The 22,415-nt window shown below is 44.1% G+C and overlaps 1 protein-coding gene across 1 annotated transcript in view; it reads left to right on the plus strand.

Moving 5' to 3' along the window:
* Nucleotides 1–22,415, plus strand: part of GABRG1 (gamma-aminobutyric acid type A receptor subunit gamma1) — a 68,838-nt gene that overhangs the window by 40,623 nt on the left and 5,800 nt on the right. Inside the window, exons 4-7 of the mRNA XM_054382798.1 lie at nucleotides 12,230–12,450; nucleotides 14,459–14,541; nucleotides 15,856–15,993; nucleotides 16,866–17,018. Of these exons, the coding sequence (XP_054238773.1) occupies nucleotides 12,230–12,450; nucleotides 14,459–14,541; nucleotides 15,856–15,993; nucleotides 16,866–17,018 (595 nt within the window). The remainder of the gene's footprint in view (nucleotides 1–12,229; nucleotides 12,451–14,458; nucleotides 14,542–15,855; nucleotides 15,994–16,865; nucleotides 17,019–22,415) is intronic.

A 22,415-nucleotide genomic window follows, 5' to 3' on the forward strand; every position in this document is an offset into this window, starting at 1 on the left:
AGATGCTGCAGAGTATAATAATATTTCAGGACTGGGTGAAAGCTGCTTGATAGGGCTTCTAATGGTTTGTGAATTGTGTTTGAAGCTTTTCCTGAAGGCTGGAATTGCTTCCATATTTGGAGAACACTGCTTTGTGGAGAACCATTGCCTCTGTGAGCTGTATGATGGCAGACTGAAAGGTAAAGCAGGAGGGATGCACTTCTGCCCCAAATTTGAGAATGTATGAATTTATGTTTCCTAAGGTTGTGTGGATCCAGCATGCAAGCACTGCCAATCTTTGAAGACTCAGATGTGTGCATTTTATGCAAACTGATTCCACTCTCTTTCAAAAGGCAGAAATATTTGCTCATAAGTCAGGACAGAAATACCAAGGAGTCTTTGAACATTACCTGTTTCTTATGGTACAGCATCTTCCTTGGAGTAAGCCAGAACAAGACATTTTTTTCCCCCCAAACATATTCCTTTATTTTTATTAAGAAAGATGGATTCCAATAATTTCGTTGTCTGCCAGCACTGCAAGCGATCAGAGTTCATTTATCAGATGAGTGTTTGAGATAAATTGACACAGTGTTCATTTACAGCAACTGTGTAAATAATCCTTCAGTAGCCTTGAGAAGTGTGGGGGGTTTTATTGGGTTTTTTTGTGAAATATATTCAAATCTCAAACCCCATATGTCTGTTAGTATTTCTTATTTTTTTGGCTCTGGGAACTTCAATGACACTTCACAAATACAGTTTCATGAATGCTCTCCAATTTGTTTTGTAAAAGAGAAAAAGGGGAAAAAAGAAGAAAAAAGGGGAGAAAAAGGAAAAAAATAAGAAAGAAAAAGGAAAGAGAAAAGGATGAGAAAGGAAAGAAAGGGAAAGGGAAGAGAAAAGGATGAGAAAGGAAAGAAAGGGGAAGGGAAGAGAGAAGGATGAGAAAGGAAAGAAAGGGGAAGGGAAGAGAAAAGGATGAGAAAGGAAAGAAAGGGGAAAGGAAGAGAGAAGGATGAGAAAGGAAAGAAAGGGGAAGGGAAGAGAGAAGGATGAGAAAGGAAAGAGAGGGAAGGGAAGAGAGAAGGATGAGAAAGGAAAGAGAGGGGAAGGGAAGAGAGAAGGATGAGAAAGGAAAGAGAGGGGAAGGGAAGAGAGAAGGATGAGAAAGGAAAGAGAGGGGAAGGGAAGAGAGAAGGATGAGAAAGGAAAGAGAGGGGAAGGGAAGAGAGAAGGATGAGAAAGGAAAGAGAGGGGAAGGGAAGAGAGAAGGATGAGAAAGGAAAGAGAGGGGAAGGGAAGAGAGAAGGATGAGAAAGGAAAGAGAGGGGAAGGGAAGAGAGAAGGATGAGAAAGGAAAGAGAGGGGAAGGGAAGAGAGAAGGATGAGAAAGGAAAGAGAGGGGAAGGGAAGAGAGAAGGATGAGAAAGGAAAGAGAGGGGAAGGGAAGAGAGAAGGATGAGAAAGGAAAGAGAGGGGAAGGGAAGAGAGAAGGATGAGAAAGGAAAGAGAGGGGAAGGGAAGAGAGAAGGATGAGAAAGGAAAGAGAGGGGAAGGGAAGAGAGAAGGATGAGAAAGGAAAGAGAGGGGAAGGGAAGAGAGAAGGATGAGAAAGGAAAGAGAGGGGAAGGGAAGAGAGAAGGATGAGAAAGGAAAGAGAGGGGAAGGGAAGAGAGAAGGATGAGAAAGGAAAGAGAGGGGAAGGGAAGAGAGAAGGATGAGAAAGGAAAGAGAGGGGAAGGGAAGAGAGAAGGATGAGAAAGGAAAGAGAGGGGAAGGGAAGAGAGAAGGATGAGAAAGGAAAGAGAGGGGAAGGGAAGAGAGAAGGATGAGAAAGGAAAGAGAGGGGAAGGGAAGAGAGAAGGATGAGAAAGGAAAGAGAGGGGAAGGGAAGAGAGAAGGATGAGAAAGGAAAGAGAGGGGAAGGGAAGAGAGAAGGATGAGAAAGGAAAGAGAGGGGAAGGGAAGAGAGAAGGATGAGAAAGGAAAGAGAGGGGAAGGGAAGAGAGAAGGATGAGAAAGGAAAGAGAGGGGAAGGGAAGAGAGAAGGATGAGAAAGGAAAGAGAGGGGAAGGGAAGAGAGAAGGATGAGAAAGGAAAGAGAGGGGAAGGGAAGAGAGAAGGATGAGAAAGGAAAGAGAGGGGAAGGGAAGAGAGAAGGATGAGAAAGGAAAGAGAGGGGAAGGGAAGAGAGAAGGATGAGAAAGGAAAGAGAGGGGAAGGGAAGAGAGAAGGATGAGAAAGGAAAGAGAGGGGAAGGGAAGAGAGAAGGATGAGAAAGGAAAGAGAGGGGAAGGGAAGAGAGAAGGATGAGAAAGGAAAGAGAGGGGAAGGGAAGAGAGAAGGATGAGAAAGGAAAGAGAGGGGAAGGGAAGAGAGAAGGATGAGAAAGGAAAGAGAGGGGAAGGGAAGAGAGAAGGATGAGAAAGGAAAGAGAGGGGAAGGGAAGAGAGAAGGATGAGAAAGGAAAGAGAGGGGAAGGGAAGAGAGAAGGATGAGAAAGGAAAGAGAGGGGAAGGGAAGAGAGAAGGATGAGAAAGGAAAGAGAGGGGAAGGGAAGAGAGAAGGATGAGAAAGGAAAGAGAGGGGAAGGGAAGAGAGAAGGATGAGAAAGGAAAGAGAGAGAGGGGAAGGAAAGAAGCTTTAATGGATTGATCTGGCTCTCGCAGGCATGTAGTTTGCCTACTGCTGCTGTAAGGTAACGCCAGTTCCGTTTCAGAGGAACTGGCCAAGCACAGGCAACATTCTGCTCCTGCTGGCTCAGTGTGGTAGTTCCTGTGTGGTTCCCAATTTCTGTGTTCATTATGAAGGGAACAATGAGGGGTGGGTCAGCAGGCAGCTGTTGTACAACAGAAGAATGTTGCAGCATCTTTCTGAAACCAAAAGACATCTGTTCAGCCCCCACTTTAAACAGCATTCAGTACTTGTGCCATTTTCAGCTGCAGTTTGTTGGTTGTCCCTTAGCAGATGATAGGAAGTCAGGACAGGGAGTTAAGGCTCTACATGAGACACCAGAAGAGTCTGTGCTCTCTGCTGCAAAACCTGGCTTAATTTGAGTGTAGTTTAGCTAAAGGCTGCAGCCTTTTTGTGCTTTGATTTACTCCTAAGCCTGATGTTAGACCATCTCATGCTTTAGGAAATACTGGTTTGTATAACACTGTTGGACCACTTAAGCCATAGCTTGTATGGTTTCAGTGTTAATAATGATAATAAAACCTTACTTTGACTTAACTCCTCTTGAGCGTGCCAAAATGCTGGTTGGAAGTCCAGTTGATATCATCTCAGACTCAGCATTTGCAACCAGAGCAACAACCAAGCTGTCTTTGAAGTACCTGAGGTCTCAGATGTCAGTGCTCTGCTTTTGCATAACACTAATTTGTTGAAGAAACAGCAGATGTGCTGAGCTGTGGACAAGGTTGAGGCTAGAAGACCACTCTGCAAAGCTTTCTCTGTTTTATTTGCAGTCAGTGTGTTGGGAGGAAGTCCCTAATGTCTTGTGTTGCCAGTATTGGATCTGGTTAAACATTTATGTGATTGTTATTTCTTAAAGCTCTTCTTTTGGTGCTTCTGACCATGTTTTTTCCATGACCACCTTCTCTCCTCTTTCTCTCAACTACTCCTTGGTAGTTTCATGCACAAATTCAGCAACATTTCTGTGTCAGTTGCTGCTATTCTCTGTGTCCTTTGGTCCAATCTGAAATATTGCCTTCTGCCCCTCCTATCTCTTCACAGGTGTTTAGTTAGCTCAATATGGCTAAATCAGAGCTTGCAATATTCCCACTTTTCACCCTGGGAGCAACTTCAGTTGCTGTGGATTCTCTCTGTGCCATTGAGACCTGAAATCCAAATATTTTCTGTGAGGTGATGGATTTTAAAACCAGGAGCAAGGTGTCAGTCGTAGTCTTGCAAATTCTGAGTGAAAAAGGGGTTTTATTCTTATTACTTTTTAAATCCAGCAGACAGAACCTCTTGTCTAGACTCTCATTGGTATGCCAATGTATTTTTGTAACCTTTCCAGTGGTGTCCTTGCTTCACTCATACCATCTAGAGATGTCCTAACAAGTGAGAATTTTCCACCAGTTCTACTGGGCTGTTTCTTGCTCAGGTTATTGCTCTGTCTTCTCTTTCACTGATCTTCACATACAAACAACTTTCTTTCACTTTCAAGACACTTCAAAGCCTGTTCCCATCCTTTTTTTTTTTTAATTTTTTTTCTTTTTTCCCTCAAGAGGCCATTCCCTATCTCAGATCTCACTAGTCTGTGCTCTCATCCTTTCAACTTTTCATACCACTTTCTCCCAAGCTGTCCTTTATGCTTGAAAGAATCTTTCTATAGATGTCTGCAAAGACACTTCATTGTTTCTCATTGTGTTTCTGTTTAAACTTTCTTCTGTTTTTTTTTTTTTTCCTCCCCTCCCTCCCTTTTCTTTTTTCTTTCTGTGGAGACTACAAAATGACCACAAACAATCAAACTTTTGTTGTGCTAAAAATCATTCCTTGTAACTCTGACTGTCAAGGGGTGCTGTGTTTCATGTTGCTCATGACCCTGTTGTCTTTCCAAATTGTATTTTTTCCACCTTGAATTCAAACTGTAAGCTCCTTGCAGAGGCTGTGTATCCTGTATAAGCAGTATTGAGTGCCTGCACAGTTCAGTTGTGATCTGAGATGATCTGAACCAGGGATTGTTAAGTAAGCCACATAGCACTTCCTTGAGAAGGTAAAGATGTTGACTAGGGCTGAAGCTAACTCTGGCTGTGCTTTAGTCCTGCTTTCCCCACTGTGGGCTGCTTGGCTGCTGTGTCATCCAGTTTATTGTTGCTTCCAGTGCTTAGTATCCTCTCCAAATCCTTTCTGTCTGCTTCTGCTGTGGCTGTCTCACTTCTGTCTGCAGCTGAGTCAAGTTCTTTGTCTTGTACCTCTTATCTTTGTGTTAAATAGATGATAAATATTTTGAACATGAAATGATAAATATTATACACCTGTTCTTTGTTACTAATTCCTAATCTGTCTACATGGAAATTTGTGATGCTGCATTTCAATTGTGGGAATAATTCTGCTGACCTAAATTTGAAGAGAGTTGAAGAGGGAAAAAAAAAAAGGCTGAGGGTATGCTTTGGTTGTTTGTGTTTGCTTGTACCAGCCTCTTGCAATAGAAACTGTCCTTGGAAATGGCTCTTTCCATGCAGGTTTTCTTTCCTTTCTTTACTGCTATGCTCCAGAGGAAAGCTGTTGCTGTTCGCTGGCCCCTAAAATGGGTGATGCCAGGATCTGAGCTGTCACCACAGAGCCACCTCCTCTGTTAAAAGCCTCTGGGCAGCTACAGGATGGGAAAGCAACCACATTTTTGATATTTTGTTAAGAGGAGTTACACATCAAAGATAAGTTATGTAATTTAATAAATTTCCCAATAGTCCTTCATTGATGCCCAGAGATATTTGGATGAAGGAAAAAGGTAAAGGTTACCAATGTTTATTGGTAGCACTCTGACAAGATGAAGACAAACTGGCTAATGCTTGAAGGTTCATTTGGTGCTTACCTCCCAGTTTTGTCTGGGACTTTCTTGTTTAAACCTCATTTCCATACTAAATTAAATTTTTGGTATTAGATCACCTCTCTTAATGTCAAAACATACAGCTTTGTAGAACGCTTTCTTTAGCTTTTCCTTCTTTTATTTATTTTCTTCCCCTCCCTGCCTCACTCACATTGGATTCTAGTTCAAATAATCAGAAAGCTGGAAAGAATTAAGAAATGGGGAGAACACCTTGAAGCTCAGACAGGTGCATAAGATAGCTGTCATACCTGGTGACTGAACTGAGTTCAGGGTCTCCCTAGGAAACAGATTTCTGAATTAGCTTCTTGTGCTCCTGAGTGCCCTTCAGGTGGAATTTTGAATCCAAGAGAAAAGCTCAGGTGGGTTTCTGAGCAAAGATGAAATGTCAGCAGCATGTTTTTATTCACCTTTCTCTGAAAGTCATTGGTCAGGAACCTGTATTGCAGACCTGTAGTTTACTAATACTTTTTTTTTTTTTCAGCCCTGACTTTCATTTTGGGACTTTTTGTTGCTTTTACATTTAGCCTCAGAAGACTTTTTCCCCAATTCTCAAACCAAATGTATTGCAGTTAACATAATCCAGCCAACTATTTAGCTACTCATTGCTTGATCATTCCACGTCTTTCGCTGTGCAGTATCAAGTCAGTTCTGAGACTGCCAGACCAAGTATGCAAGAAAAAAAATATTGTCTGCTTTGTGAGGATTTTTCCACCTTTATTGGCATTTCATGGTTTTGCCTTGTGAGGATTTTCCCACCCTGGTTGACATTACATTGGAATTCCTGTGATGCAGTTTGCACTGTGATGCAGTTTGCACTGTGATGCAACTTGCAGTATGGTAGGACCACAGAATTATTGAGGCTGGAAAAGACCTCTGAGATCAGCCTTATGACCTAACACCATGACATCAGCTAAACCAAGCCACCAAGTGCCACATCCAAGGATGCTGTCTGCTTCCCTTTTTTTCCCTACAGTTTTTGAATAAAGAGCCAAATCCACTGGCCCATTGTGATGGCTGAATGTAACTGAGCTATGGATGACGATGAAACTGATGTTGAATATTCCATTTATTCCCACAGAGTAGCTGTTCCTCCTTTATTTGAAGTAATTGCTTTTATTTATTAAGTGAATTTCTCTCAGGCTCTCCACCTGCTTGGCTGTATTCAGTTTGTTCCCATCCCTGGCCCTTTGATGGCAATTGCTGATTAGTCTTTGTGTTCCCAACCTTTGGAGTTTATGATTTTTTAGGGAGGAAAGAGGAGGATTGCAGTTATCTGTGGGGAAAAAAAAAAAAAAAAAAGAGTTCAGTGATCTAATCAAATGCCAAATAGGAGCTAATGTGTGCCATGGTTGCTGACCCTTGTGATGGTAGATTTGAGTAAGCATTCATTCAGCTTTGACTTACAGAGCCATGGATTGATTCCATTTTATTCTGCAGCATTGGTTGCAGTTGAAAGAGTAGTAAAGCAGTTTTGGTTTTGGTTACACAGTGACATTGAATGGTGAGGGTTTATGAAAACCTCCTAGAAGCAGTGCTAAGAGTGTTAGTGTGAACTTTTTGTAAGAACACCAGGAAAACAGGAGAGTTGCTCAGAAGGATTCCTTGCACTAAAAGAGTACATTGTAAAACCTGGCTGCTATTGTGCTTGCTCAAATGGTGTCTAAGCAGGGGTAGGGGTTTTATTCACCTAGTTCTGGAAACAAAATACTGCCAGAAACAACAATGTAGAGATTTCCCCACCTCCTTTACAACACCTTTTACACACCTAGGTTTCCCCTTCTTAAAAAGGAAATATGAAGTATTTTTTCAGGGGATGCAAATTTAAGAGAATTCAGTGTATGAATCCATAAAATCTAAAAAAATTCAGGCCTGTTCAAAAGTAGATTTTCAGAAAGAATCCAGGTGTTTTGTTGTTTTTTTTTAATGGCCCCTTTTTCATAGTTTTCCTGTCAGGTTATTGCTCTCAAGCATCTAAAGTATCACAGCTGCAGGTTTCCAGATTCTTAGTTGTCTGACATTCAAAGTCAAGCTTGATGGGACTCAGAGCAACCTGATCCAAGTGGGGGTGTCCAAGCTTACTGCAGGGGGGTTGGACTCGATGATCTCTAGTGGCCCCTTCCAACCCAGTGCAGAGTTTGAGCCTGTGGTCATTCTGTGTGTTTGCCTGCTGACTGCTTGGAATCTCTTTGGACCTTGGGATCTGTTTGGCCTCTTCTGCAGGGCAGGTTCTGTTCAGGAAGGAGGCTCATACACATTTGAGTCCCATTTTCCCATGCCTTGCACCTCTACAATCTGAGTGCATGTGTGTGTTTGGACATTAGGCTGAAGTTCACCTGAGTGTGAGGTAGCATAAGGTTGAAAATGTGATGCCATGGTGGGTGAAGTGTGTGAAGAATGTATGCAGCCTCATAGAATGAATTAGGTTGGAAGGAACTTAGGTTGGAAGGAACCTCAGAGACCATCTACTCCAACCTCCCAACCATGGGCAGGGACACCTCTCTACTAGACTCAGCTGCTCAAGGCTTAATCCAACCTGACCTTGAACACCTCCAGGGAGGAGGCAACCACAGCCTTCCTGGGCAACCTACTCCAGAGTCTCACCATGCTCACACTGAAGAACTTCCTCAGATCCAGTCTAACCCTACTCTCCCTCAGCTTCAAACCATTCCTCCTTGTCCTGTTGCTAGACACCCTGACAAAAAGTCCCTCTGCAGCCTTTCCTGTAGGATCCCTTCAGGTATTGGAAGTCAGCTCTAAGACCCCTATTGAATCTTCTCTAGGCTGAACAACTCTTTCAACAGTGAGGAAAGTCATGAAGAATTTTAACAAATTTTTGGTTTGTTTTCCAGAAGAAAGTTCTTTAAACAGCTCCTGTTTTACACAGGTATGATAAAAAAATCACACATCTAATAGTGAAAGGTAAGAGAATACAAACATCTGGGTCTGCTGAGGCCATTCCTTTGCTGTGTGTGATCAAAATATTCTCTGAACTTACTTTGTTTTCTTTTTTCTTTTTTTTTCCCCCCCGTCTTAATTTGTTAGGGTGGTTGATACTCTTCTGAGTTGTCTTGCTCCAGGTGGATTTGACTGTAATGACACTTTGATAAATTTCTTCTCAGGCCATTCAGAGTTGCTGTGAAGTGGCTGCTTAGAAGGGCACCTTCCAACTCAGAGCCTGCTCTGTTCAGACATTTGGTCATAGAATCATAGAATCAGTCAGGGTTGGAAGGGACCACAAGGATCATCTAGCTCCAACCCCCCTGCCATGGGCAGGGACACCTCACACTACATCAGGCTGGCCAGAGCCTCATCCAGCCTGGCCTTAAACACTTCCAGGGATGTCTGTTGATTTCACTCACTGACTTCTTCTGGTTTTGTTTTTTTCCCCTCCTGTTTGTACTGTAAAGGTGACATGTAAAACTTTGTTCCTTCTCTTCCCTTTTAAGCCCCCTCCTCCACGTTGGTGCACTGCCTCAGGCTCTCACATACACTACAGCTAGGCAAGTTTCCAGTTGTAAACCACCACAGATGGACAAGCACAGAGAGATGAATTTTCAGGTTAAACAGGCTTTGGGTTTTCACAGGTGTCTTGAATATTATTTACAGGAGTAAACTGATCAAGGGTTTGTTTTCACAGAATCATAGAATGGTCCAGGCCAGAAGGGACCTCTAAAGGTCATCCAGTCCAAGCTCCCTGCAGTCAGCAAGGGACATCCCCAACTAGATCAGGTTGCCCAGGGCCTCGTCAAGCCTCACCTTGAATTTCTCCAGGGAAGCAGCCTCAGCCACCTCCCTGGGCAACCTCTACTCCACTGTCCTCATAGTGAAGAACTTCTTCCTGATATCTAATCTAAATTTGCCCTTCTCTAGTTTGAAACCATTGCCCCTCATCCTTTGCAAACACTCTTTTCCCATCCTTCCTGTAGCCCCCTTCATGTACTGGCAGACTGTTATTAGTTCTCCCCAGAACCTCCTCTTCTCCAGGCTGAACACCCCCAGTTCCCTCAGCCTGTCCTCATAGCAGAGATGCTCCAACCCCCTGAGCATTTTCGTGGCCCTCCTCTGGACCCTCTCCATCAGCCATCCTATATTGATGGCTCCAGACCTGTACACAGTACTCCAGGGGAGGTCTCACCAGAGCAAAGTGTCAGAATCCCCTCTCTGGATCTGCTGGCAATGCTGCTTTTGATGCATTGTGATTGGCCTACAGAATCATTCCCCGATGACACCACCTCTTAAGGAATAAGCAGAGTTTTAGAGCTAAGTTATCTCTAAAATGCATTTTTCATTCGTCCTGTTGTTCCCTCTGCTCTTCATCCCATGCACCAGTTATGAATAACCTTGAAGTCACCAAGTCACCACAGGCCAGGTGGTAATTCATCTGCAGTGCATCACAGTACAAGGGCAAACCTCCCTTTTGCATATCTGTTTCCTGAACCTAGTCTTAACCCACCTGGAGAGGTAGCAGAATTGAGAGAGATTTAGGAAGGTAGTCCTGGAATATCTGCCTTGGGATTTCCCAAGGATGAAATGCCCAATTTCCCATTTTTTCCTGGGAGATAGGTGGTATCAGCTGCAGAAATGAGTGAGGAGTCGTGAGTCACACAGCTGGCTGCTGTGATTATTTAAAGGTAAGAGAAACCAACCCCCTCACTCCAACCAGCAAAGCCTTCCACTTTTCTTTTATTTAAACCCAGAATTACCTGTCTGCACCTTGCATTTTTATTGACCAAACAAACTGGTAGTGACTCCTTTGGCTCAAGCAAAGGTTGGACTACTGCCTCCTCTCTTCCCCCTGCCCACTCATGCCGTAATTGACAGGTGAGCAACCAACACCAAGACTTAGGTCTGGTCTCCAGCTCTTTTTTGGTGTTTTTGTTTCCTGCAGAGGAACTGCTGACCTGCTCATTGGAGCCCTTGTGGGCAGCCATGCAGGAAAGGTCACATCTGCTCTTAAGCAGAGAAACTGTTACCCTTAAGGTCAGAGTTGTGGTCTGGAGCTGTGACAAATGCAACACAGAAGTTGCTGCTTTCCTCTAAAGTGCAGGAACAACTGTCTGGGTGCCTTGGAAAACAATGTTTAATTGCACCTCTTATGTTTGTCTGCCTTAAGTTGTCCTGTGTCAAGAGCTCTCTTACTTAAAGTCTGTGGGTTTTCCCTTCATTTCTTTGTTTAATCTATTTTTCACCTTTGCTGGCTGTGAGTAATTTTGCTTTCTATCACAAAAATCCCAAACCAAACAAACAAGCCCACAAACAAACAAAACCCCCAAAAAACAACTTTCTTGAGGCTTTAATAAGTGTAATTGCTTCAGGGAAGTGTCCAACCTGATTCTGGTTATGCATACTTTCGTGTGTCTGTAGGTAGGTATCTGAGGCAGATGGCAGGGGGTAGATCTCCAAACTGTCATTTTTACTTCCTGCCTATTCATGAAATTTCTTCAAGGGTCTTGTTTGGAGGGGAGGGAAATGCAGAAAGCTTATTTGATTTGTTTCTAAAGAGGTGCAGAATCTCTTATCTTAACAAACACAATATAGCCTTGAGGTATTAAGGTTGCCCTTAATTTTCTCTCTAGTACCCCCAGAGGTGGTGGAACTGTGTAGGGACCTCCAAGTTACAGCAAGCTCCTATCACATCTCCTCTTAACTAATCAATGCATGTCGGGGGAGAAGAGGCAAGGCTGTCCCAGAAGGCTGTGTGCAACTTGCTGTCAGCTTGTAATTTCTGTTTGGTCCAGGCTGTGCAGCCATCCAACGTGACCTGGACAGGCTGAGAGCTGGGTGTAGGCAAACCTCAGGAAGTTTAATAAGGACAAGTGCAAGGTCCTGTATCTGGAGAGAAATAACAACAGGCACCAGGACAGGTTAGGAGCTGCTCTGCTGGAAAGCAGCTCCACAGAGAAAGACCTTGGAGTGCTGCTGGACAGCAAGTTCTGCATGGAACAACAATGTGATCTTGTGGCCAAGAGAGCCAATGGCATTCTGGGGTGCATCAAGCAAGGTGTGTCCAGCAGGGCTAGGGAAGTTCTTCTACCTCTCTACTCTGCCCTGCTGAGACCACAGCTGCAATCCTGTGTCCAGTTTTGGGCTCCCCAGTTCAAGAGAGACAGAGACCTGCTGGAGAGAATCCAACAGAGAGCCAGGAGGATGCTTAGGGGACTTGAGCATCTTCCCTGTGAAGAGAGACTGAGAGCCCTGGGGCTGTTTAGTGTGGAGAAGAGAAGACTGAGAGGGGATCTGATCAATGTCTATCAATAGCTGAGGGGTGGGTGTCAAGGGGAGGGGGCCAGGCTCTTTTTGGTGGTTCACAGTGATAAGACAAGGAACAAAGGGTTCAAACTTGAACAGAGAAGAGTTCAGCTCAACATGACAAGAATCTTCTTTCCAGTGAAGGTGACAGGGCCCTGGAACAGGCTGCCCAGAGGGGTTGTGGAGTCTCCTCTGGAGACTTTCCAAACCCACCTGGATGCATTCCTGTGCAGACTCCCCTAAATGATGCTACTCTGGCAGGGGGGTTGGACCTGATGATCTCTGGAGGTCCCTTCCAACCTCTCATATACTGTGAGACTGTGATACTGTGAGTGCTATGCAAACAAACACATACACACAAATAGTAGAAAAGTAGCCTCAGATTTATAGATGGGTTAAAAATTTCTGACTTGCTAAACCTATCCACAGATGTGATTGTTTCTCTGTTTTTAGGAATACACTATAGATATAATTTTTGCCCAGACTTGGTATGACAGTCGTCTAAAATTTAACAGCTCCATGAAGGTGCTTATGCTTAATAGCAACATGGTTGGAAAGATTTGGATCCCAGACACTTTCTTCAGGAACTCCAGGAAATCTGATGCTCACTGGATCACGACTCCCAATCGTTTGCTTCGAATCTGGAGTGATGGAAGAGTATTATACACTCTAAGGTGAGTAGAAAAGTAAAAACAAAACAAAACAAACCTGTTATGGCTAGGAGTATGTAAACAATGAATATGAATCAAGTCCTTCTCATCTCTTTTGCTGTGGACCACAGGAATTTGCAAGGAATTTACTGAAAGAGAACTGAAAGAGGAAAAAAAAAAAAAAAGAATAAGGCTGTTACTTTGTCACAAACCTCATCAAATCAATGCTGTTGAAATATATTGCCTTCATCATTGGATAAAGACAACTGAAGGAGACAGGAAATTTTGCTCTGTTTTAGGTACAGACAAGATTTAAAGGAGTTGCCACATAGCAGGTGGCACTGTGTTGGTCTGTCACTAACCAGGAATTGCTTTGCAGGCTGGCTGTTCTAAATTAGCTCAGCATCTAATTCCCACCAGATGATAATTCTGGAAGTAAAAATGGTGAAAGGCTTCATATCATAAAAATAATCCTATGTCTGATTAAACCTAAAGCCCCACTCCTGTGTATACTTCTAACATGTTTACCCTTGCAAGCTATTCAAGTCAACAAATCTGCTCATTCAAATTAGACATAAGCAAACGTGTTGGTAATAATCCTTCCTGCCAAATGGGGGATGCTTGGGCTGGGTTTAAGCTTAGTAGCTAGGCCTGTCTGTACTAATCCCTGAGCCACTTTTCAAACAGCTCTTGAGGATGAGAGGCTGTAGTCTACAGAAGGCATTTTGAGGCTACCTCTCCATTTTTCTTCTTTTTTTTTCTTGAGAATCTCTAAAAACATCTTGCAGTAAACGAGGAGTTGATCAAGAAGCAGTCCATGCATAGGATGCCAGAAATCTGAATCTTCTCATAGGAGTAGATTAATTTATTTCAACCAAAATGTAGCAACTTTTAATTACTTCTCAGTCATTTGAGTTGTCCGATGTGTTCTTCCTATTAACACCAGGCACCAGTACAGTTTAGGAGTTGCCCTGCTGGAAAGCAGCTCCAAAGAGAAAGACCTTGGGGTGCTGGTGGGCAGTAAGTTATCTATGAGACAGCAATGTGCCCTTGTGGCCAAGAGAGCCAATGGGATCCTGGGGTGCATTAGTAAAAGTGTGTCCAGCAGGTCTAGGGAGGTTCTCCTTCCCCTCTACTCTGCCCTACTGAGACCACAGCTGCAATCCTGTGTCCAGTTTGGGGTTCCCCAGTTCAAGAGAGACAGAGACCTGCTGGAGAGAATCCAACAGAGAGCCAGGAGGATGCTTAGGGGACTTGAGCATCTCCCCTGTGAAGAGAGACTGAGAGCCCTGGGGCTGTTTAGTGTGGAGAAGAGAAGACTGAGAGGGGATCTGATCAATGTCTATCAATAGCTGAGGGGTGGGGGTCAAGAGGAAGGGGCCAGGCTCTTTTCAGTGGCACCTGGTAGTGGGACAAGGAATAAGGGATATAAGCTAGGAGACAGGATGTTCCACCTCAACATGACAAGAAACTTTACTGTGAGCTCTGGAGGAACAGGCTGCGCAGAGTGGTTGTGGAGTCTCTTTCTCTGGACACATTCAAAACCTGTCTGGATGCATTCCTGTGTGGACTCTCCTAGGTATTCCTGCTTTGGCAAAGGGGTTGGACCTGGTGATCTCTGGAGGTCCCTTCCAACCCTTAACATACTATGATTCAGAAACCTCCTTTATTTGCTATTATAAACTCCCTTCCTTGTCCTACTCTCAGTCCCTCCCTTTTATCCCTTATTTCTGGTAGAGGGCTGAGAAATTCCCCCTCCCTCTCCCAATGAATTGAAATATTTGAAATGGCTTGAAATGCCAGCTGGAATCAACACAGGAGCTGAGGTCACAGGTGATAGCAGTTCTTGTTCATCCAGTGATGCTGGATGCTTTTGCAGATACACAGTTGGCTGTGCATAGCATCCATTAATTGGCAAACTTGATTTCTGTGCATGTTCTTTACTATCTACTCTGAAGTGTCTGCATGCTTGAATATAATCTTGGGTTTGGTTGTTGGTTTTGTGTTCTTTTTTTTCTCCTTTTCTAATTAGGCTGACAATTAATGCTGAATGTTATCTTCAGCTTCACAACTTTCCTATGGATGAACACTCCTGCCCACTGGAATTTTCAAGCTGTAGGTGGTAAAAATTGTTTTTTTTTTTCTTTCTTTTTTTTTAAACTCTCTGTACATTCAGGTTCTGGCAGCAAGAGAGTGACTGTTTACTTTTAAAGCCTTGTAGTGAAGGGAAGAACTGACTTGGTTGTGATTAGATTTATTTTTTTAGCATTATTTAATGCTAAATGCAGCAATGAATGAGTTGAGTTGTATGCATTTCACTTAATTGCAACTTCAAAATAATCTTATTCATTAGGAGTCTGATACAACGTCCATTGTAGTTAATAGAAATCTATTGCAGTCCATTGCAGTTAATTGAAATCTATTGCCCTGCAAGAACTTTGGTTTCTTTATGCCAACTTTGAATTAATTCCAGGTGATACACTTAAAAGCAAAAATCAGATCTGTCTTCTTCAACCTGTTCCCATAAATATTCATCTGTATAAGAATGAAGTCCTCCTCCTTTCAGTGGGACTTCATTTGTGTGAATAAGAAGCACAACTTTCAGGCTTTGCTGTATTAAAAAAAAATTTAAAATAAAAAAAAAGATTCCTAAAAACAATTGTGCTGTTCTCAGCAAATTAAACCCAAACCACCTGGCCACAGCTAAATGACTTGTTCCTAAAGGCGAAACCTAACAGGCAGTGAAATCAAACTTCACTGATTCTTCTTACATGAATATTTTCATTTAATAATTCCTTCTTGAGCTCCTCAAGCTACATGAGCTTGGCTAGCTCCATTGATTCAATAGTCGTGCCACATAAGAAAGTCTTGAGATGATTTCTGCTTTCCTGTAAGACAGTGTGGATCAACATGTGAGGCAGAAGAGAATCAAGAAGGCTTCACTTCTTTCAAGTTGAAGTACTGGACAGTGAATCAGGCCACAAAAAATCTGTTCTGGGAATGACTGTCAAGGAAATTTTCAATAAACATCAATGGGGATTTTATCAAATGATGTATTGATAAGTGTCTGTCCTTTTAAGCTCTCTGTGAACTTTTAATGGCAAGACCTAGTAATCTATTTAATTCATAGTGATGATCCAGAGCCAGTTTTTCATATCTGGGTTCCAGAATATTGTTGTGGATATATCTTAAATGTTTGTACTTACATAGTATTTGATTGATCATACATTTAGGTAAGCTTAAGACTGAGGCTAGATATTGGGTGGTTAAATTTGAAGTGCACAGGTGGGCTGTGGATTGGCTTTCTCTCTGATCCACCTCATTTATGTTGTGGTTTATCTCATAAACAACTTCAGAAATCACAAACAAAAAAAATGCTTGGAGTATATACAGTGTCTTGAATGCTTGATTTGCTCTGGTTTGTTCTAGATGGCTATCCCAGGAATGAGATTGAATACAAATGGAAGAAAACCTCTGTTGAAGTGGCAGATCCCAAATACTGGAGGTTGTACCAGTTTGCCTTTGTAGGACTGCGAAACACCACTGAAATTTCTCATACCTTATCTGGTAAGGCAAAGCATTCAGTTTTATTTCATCCAAACATCTCTCTAGAGCACGACTGAAAAAAAAAAAAGGGAAGATATAACTGGCACAGGCACCAGGACAGGTTAGGGGCTGCCCTGCTGGAAAGCAGCTCCACAGAGAAAGACCTTGGAGTGCTGCTGGACAGCAAGTTCTGCATGGAACAACAATGTGATCTTGTGGCCAAGAGAGCCAATGGGATCCTGGGGTGCATCAAGCAAGGTGTGTCCAGCAGGGCTAGGGAAGTTCTTCTACCTCTCCACTCTGCCCTGCTGAGACCACAGCTGCAATCCTGTGTCCAGTTTTGGGCTCCCCAGTTCAAGAGAGACAGAGACCTGCTGGAGAGAATCCAACAGAGAGCCAGGAGGATGCTTAGGGGACTTGAGCATCTCCCCTGTGAAGAGAGACTGAGAGCCCTGGGGCTGTTTAGTCTGGAGAAGAGAAGGCTCAGAGGGGATCTGATCAATGTCTATCAATAGCTGAGGGGTGGGTGTCAAGTGGAGGGGGCCAGGCTCTTTTGGGTGCACAGTGATAAGACAAGGAACAATGAGTTCAAACTTGAACAGAGAAGAGTTCAGCTCAGCATGAGGAGAAACTTCTTTCCAGTGAGGGTGACAGAGCCCTGGAACAGGCTGCCCAGGGGGGTTGTGGAGTCTCCCTCTCTGGAGCCTTTCCAACCCCACCTGTATGCATTCCTGTGCAGACTCCCCTAAGTGATGCTGCTCTGGCAGGGGGGTTGGACCTGATGATCTCTTGAGGACCCTTCCAACCTCTGATACACTGTGAGACTGAAAACCATTTTCAATGTCATGTAAGTGTTTGGTTTTTTTCTTTTTTTTTTTTTTTTTAATTTTCAGGTGATTACATTATCATGACCATCTTCTTTGACCTCAGCAGACGTATGGGATATTTCACTATTCAGACATACATTCCTTGTATCCTCACAGTTGTTCTTTCATGGGTGTCATTTTGGATCAATAAGGATGCAGTTCCTGCAAGGACTTCTCTGGGTAAGAATATCTTCTTTTTTTTTTTTTTTTTTTTTTCCCAACCTTGAGAGGTCTGCTACTCCCCAGGAATACAAATCTGCAGCAGGGAGTAGATTAACCACAGTTTGTTCCCCTCCAGACTGTGACCATTGGTGACCTTTGCTCTTGAACTGTAAGATTAAGAGTAGGAGGATCCTGCTGTGGATGCACAGCAGGGCTTAAGGTGGGGGAGTGTTGACAATGAAAATCTGGGAATCCTGAACCAGGCCTTGTGGATCTGCTGTGGTTCACATAAATACATTTTTCCCCCCACTCCTTTATATTTTTTTTGCCATCACCACAGAAGGCAACACAGCAATCATTACTCCAACAAGTATTAAAGTTCTCTTAGCATCATGGAACAAATGATGTCATTACTACACAGGGAAAACACAGGAAGATCTCCATTCTGGGGTTTTTTAGTTGGTTTCTTTGTTGTTGTTCTGGTGGTGGTGATTATTTAATTTTAATGATAGAAATGATTCAGTTGTTCTTTTAAACCCATGACAGGATGAAAAATTTGCAACCAAATTTGCACTTGAAGCAGCTAAGCCTAGAAGTCACTAAAACCTGTCTCACTGTCCTGCATTTACTGCTGACCACTGAAGTGTGTTGCAGGGAGAATTCTGTGTTAGTGTCATCTTGGCTGACCTGTGGTGTCAGTCTCCTACATTTTCCTGTTTAGTATCTTAGAATCATAGAATCAGTCAGGGTTGGAAGGGACCACAAGCATCATCCAGTTCCAACCCCCCTGCCATGGACAGGGACACCTCACACTACATCAGGCTGGCCAGAGCCTCATCCAGCCTGGCCTTAGACACCTCCAGGGATGGGGCCTCAACCACCTCCCTGGACAAGCCATTCCAGGCTCTCACCACTCTCATGGGGAAGAACTTCTTCCTCACATCCAGTCTGAATCTCCCCACTTCCAGCTTTGTTCCATTCCCCCCAGTCCTGTCACTACCTGATAGCCTAAAAAGTCCCTCCCCAGCTTTCTTGTAGCCCCCTTCAGATACTGGAAGGCCACAAGAAGGTCACCTCAGAGCCTTCTCTTCTCCAGACTGAACAGCCCCAGCTCTCTCAGTCTGTCCTCATAGGAGAGGTGCTCCAGCCCTCTGATCATCCTGGTGGCCCTTCTCTGGACACCTTCCAGCATGTCCAGATCCCTCTTGTAACAGAGGCTCCAGAACTGGATGCAGTACTCCAGGTGGGGTCTCACCAGAGCTGAGCAGAGGGGGAGAATCACCTCCCTTGCCCTGCTGGCCACACTTCTCTTGATGCAGCCCAGGCTCTGGTTGGCTTTCTGGGCTGCAAGTGCACACTGACAGCTCATGGTGAGCTTCTCATCCACCAGCACCCCCAAGTCCCTCTCCCCTGGGCTGCTCTCCAGCCAGTCCCTGCCCAACCTGGATTTGTGGTTGGGATTGCCTTGACAATCTGTGTGCTGCCTTGGAGTAGAGTTGGTGTCCCCACAAAAATGTGATAGACAGGGATGTGTGGTGTGCACAGGACACATGCTAGCAACTTTGGGCTTAGCAGTGAAAGATGCTTTTAGTAAAGCTGGTGACAGCAGGATGACCTATTTTGAGGGGAAGACCAAGAGCTCAGAGTGTATCTTAGGAACTGAGGGATGAGTTAATTTTCTCCATCAGCTTTATAGGATTGTGAACACATCATTCCCACATTTAGGAGTGTTTCCTACTAGAAAGGAGTCCCGGTTTTGACTCCCTGCCTTTCCCACTGAAACTGGACCACTGTCCAGCCAAGCCTGCAAGATTAATAAGTCAAGAAACAAAGTAAGCAGAAGTGAGCATGACTCAGTAACCTAGTGAAAAGGTAAGGAAAGGAAAGTCTTGGATCCTAACTTGGATGCTATGAGATTCAGTGAAGAGAGACTAAAACCTTCAATAAATAAGTGAGACTGTCTCTTAATAGTTTCAAATCTTGATTTAGAAATTAATTTAAAGCTTTTTATTGACCAACTGATCACTGGACATCATTGTGAGTACTCTCTGGAAATACACTAACAGGAAGAAGTGGTTTGAATATCCTGCTAGTTCTCTTTCCAGTTTGTTCTTTTTACAGAGTACTCTTTTTGTTCATGCCATGAATCTAGCAAATTTGCCTTTGATCTCTTGGCTAAGCTGGAGCTTTCATGCTCCCTCTTCAGCAGTACTACCCTTCATCTACTTGAGATGTACTACAAATGTTTGCAATACCATGTTTACAGCTCCCTGCAGTCAGCTCTGAGCTCCTTTCTGTGTGAACACACAGAAACCATTGTTTGACAGGTTGTAGGATGACTTTTCTCACAAGCAGATGTTCTGGTGGAAAGCACAGTGATGGATACATCAGAGAGACACAATTTTATAGAATAAGACTGAGAAATTAAGACAAGAAAGCCAAGCAAGGTCCATTGTGGCAGGCAGTCATGGTGCTGTGGAAGATTTGCTCCCTGTGACAGCCTCCTGAATGCCTTTTGCTTAGTAGAGAGGACTGGGCAAGTCCACATCTCCTTTTCTCCTCTCTGAACAGAAGTCAGTAGGCTGTGGGTGTGACTGCCCACCTGGAAGCTGTGGTCTGGGTCCACTGAAAAGGCTAGGAACCTTCCCTTCAATGTATGTTGAAAGAAGCTGGCAGATGGTTGATTTGAGAATATTAAAGGTATTTAGATAATTAACTATGCAGAGCAATGCCCTAATTAGAATCATAGAATAGAATCATAGAATCAGTCAGGGTTGGAAGGGACCACAAGGATCATCCAGTTCCAACCCCCCTGCCATGGGCAGGGACACCTCACACTACATCAGGCTGGCCAGAGCCTCATCCAGCCTGGCTGCAAACACCTCCAGGGATGGGGCCTCAACCACCTCCCTGGACAACCCATTCCAGGCTCTCAGCACTCTCATGGGGAAGAACTTCTTCCTCACATCCAGTCTGCATCTCCCCACTTCCAGCTTTATTCCATTCCCCCCAGTCCTGTCACTACCTGATAGCCTAAAAAGTCCCTCCCCAGCTTTCTTGTAGCCCCCTTCAGATACTGGAAGGCCACAAGAAGGTCACCTCAGAGCCTTCTCTTCTCCAGACTGAACAGCCCCAACTCTCTCAGTCTGTCCTCATAGCAGAGGAGCTCCAACCCTCTGCTCATCCTCATGGCCCTTCTCTGGACACCTTCCAGCATGTCCAGATCCCTCTTGTAACAGAGGCTCTAGAACTGGATGCAGTACTCCAGGTGGGGTCTCACCAGAGCTGAGCAGAGGGGGAGAATCACCTCCCTTGCCCTGCTGGCCACACTTCTCTTGATGCAGCCCAGGCTCTGGTTGGCTTTCTGGGCTGCAAGTGCACATAATTGATTTTCAAAAGCATCTAGTTGGAGCAGAGCATTTTTGAGGAGCTATGTGGTTATTGCCCTTGTAAGCATGTCATCTCAGTGAGAAATTTGTTGCAACATCACTACAGCTTTCCTGCTGCAAGATCAGGTCATAGTGATCCCTGATTCCATGCTTTGATCTACCAGCCACAGCCAGCCTGGGAGTGGTTTCTTCTTCTTTGTGCATTTCTTCTTTGCAATAAGGCCATGCATGTAAATAGCAAATTGCCTGCTCAAGTATTGCTCTCCAAAAGGAAAGGTCACATCTTAATTTTGGCAGTGGAACACTGGAACAGGTTGCCCAGGGTGGTGGTTGGGGCCCCATCCCTGGAGATATTCAAGGTGAGGCTCAACAGAGTTCTGATCTAGTTGAGGATGTCCCTGCTGACTGCAGAGGGAGGGTTGGATCAGATGACCTTTGGAGGTCCCTTCCAGCCCAAACTATTCTCTGGTTCTATGACTGCTGTGAAGAAGCCTTTGCACCTTCCTGAAGCATCAAGTAGAAGAAAAAAGTGTTAACACCTTGTAAATGCTAAAGCAGTGACAAATGGTAGAGTTGAGATTCTGAACACATCCTTGTTAAGGCTGGCTTGTTCTTTTAATTAACTCCTAGGGAAGTGGATCAAGGGAAACATTTTCTATTACTTAAGACACAGTATTGAAAAAAATACCTGGTGACTTAGAGAATGAACCCAGAAAGGCCAGGAAGGTCATCTACCTTGATCTGCTATGTGTCAGAAGCACACAACTGAACACATGATGACTTTTCCTCGTGTTTTGTGAAATAATTTGATAAACAACACACTTTTTTTTTTTTTTTTTTTTTAATGAATGCCTCCTTTTGTCCATTTTAATCTTGCAAGAGACAGAAGAATTTGGGGGGGGGGATTTATACTTTTTTTTTTTTTTTGGGTGCTGATTTCAACCTGTTGATCTCTTGTATTTGTTTTACCTGTGCCACTTAGAGCAGATGTAGAGAATCAGATCACTTTTCCCAGTGCCATGGTTTATTCAGGGTGTGATAAAACTAGGAGGAATTTCAGCTGAAGGTGAAATGTGCCTTCTGTTTGATCCCATGGTGATTGCTAGATTTGTAAGGTGGGCCCAGGTGAACCTCATGAGTTTCAATAAGAGCAAGTGGAAGGTTCTGCATCTGGGCTGGAACAATCCTCACTATCATTACGGACTGGGGGATGAGGTGAGAGAAAGCAGCCCTGTGGAAAAGGATTTGGGGCTGCTGATGGATGAGAAGCTGGACATGAGCAGGCAGTGTGAGCTTGCAGCACAGAAGGCAAATCACAGCCTGGCCTGCATCAAAAGCAGCATTGCCAGCAGAGCCAGAGAGGTGATTCTGACACTTTGCTCTGGTGAGACCTCACCTGGAGTGCTGTGTGCAGGTCTGGAGCCCTCAATGTAGGAAGGACATGGACCTGATGGAGAGGGTCCAAAGGAGGGTGATGGAAATGCTCAGGGGGTTGGAGCACCTCTGCTACAAGGACAGGCTGTGAGGGAGCTGGGGGTGTTCAGCCTGGAGAAGAGGAGGTTCCAGGGAGCCTTCCAGTACCTGAAGGGAGCTGCAGGAAGGATGGAGAGAAACTGTTTGCAAAGGCCTGCAGTGACAGGACAAGGAGCAATGGCTTCAAACTAGAGAAGGGCAGATTTAGATTGGATATCAGGAAGAAGTTCTTCACTATGAGGTTGGTGGAACACTGGAACAGGTTGCCCAGGGAGGTAGCTGAGGCCCCATCCCTGGAGATATTCAAGATGAGGCTTGACAGGGCCCTGGGCAACCTGATCTAGTTGGGGATGTCCCTTCTGAGTGCAGGGAGGTCAGACTGGATGACCTTTGGAGGTCCCTTCTGGCCTGGACCATTCTATGATTTTATAAGGATAGCTTCTTGCAACATCACCAATGTGTGTAGGTGTGACTAGGGGGTGAACACTGGTGTGGCTCTGTTCTTGTATGCCTCAGGAATGAATCAAGGGCTCATTTGAGGATTTTTTCTTGT

Source organism: Indicator indicator, chromosome 8 (genome assembly GCF_027791375.1).
Source record: "Indicator indicator isolate 239-I01 chromosome 8, UM_Iind_1.1, whole genome shotgun sequence".
Lineage (NCBI taxonomy): Eukaryota > Metazoa > Chordata > Aves > Piciformes > Indicatoridae > Indicator > Indicator indicator.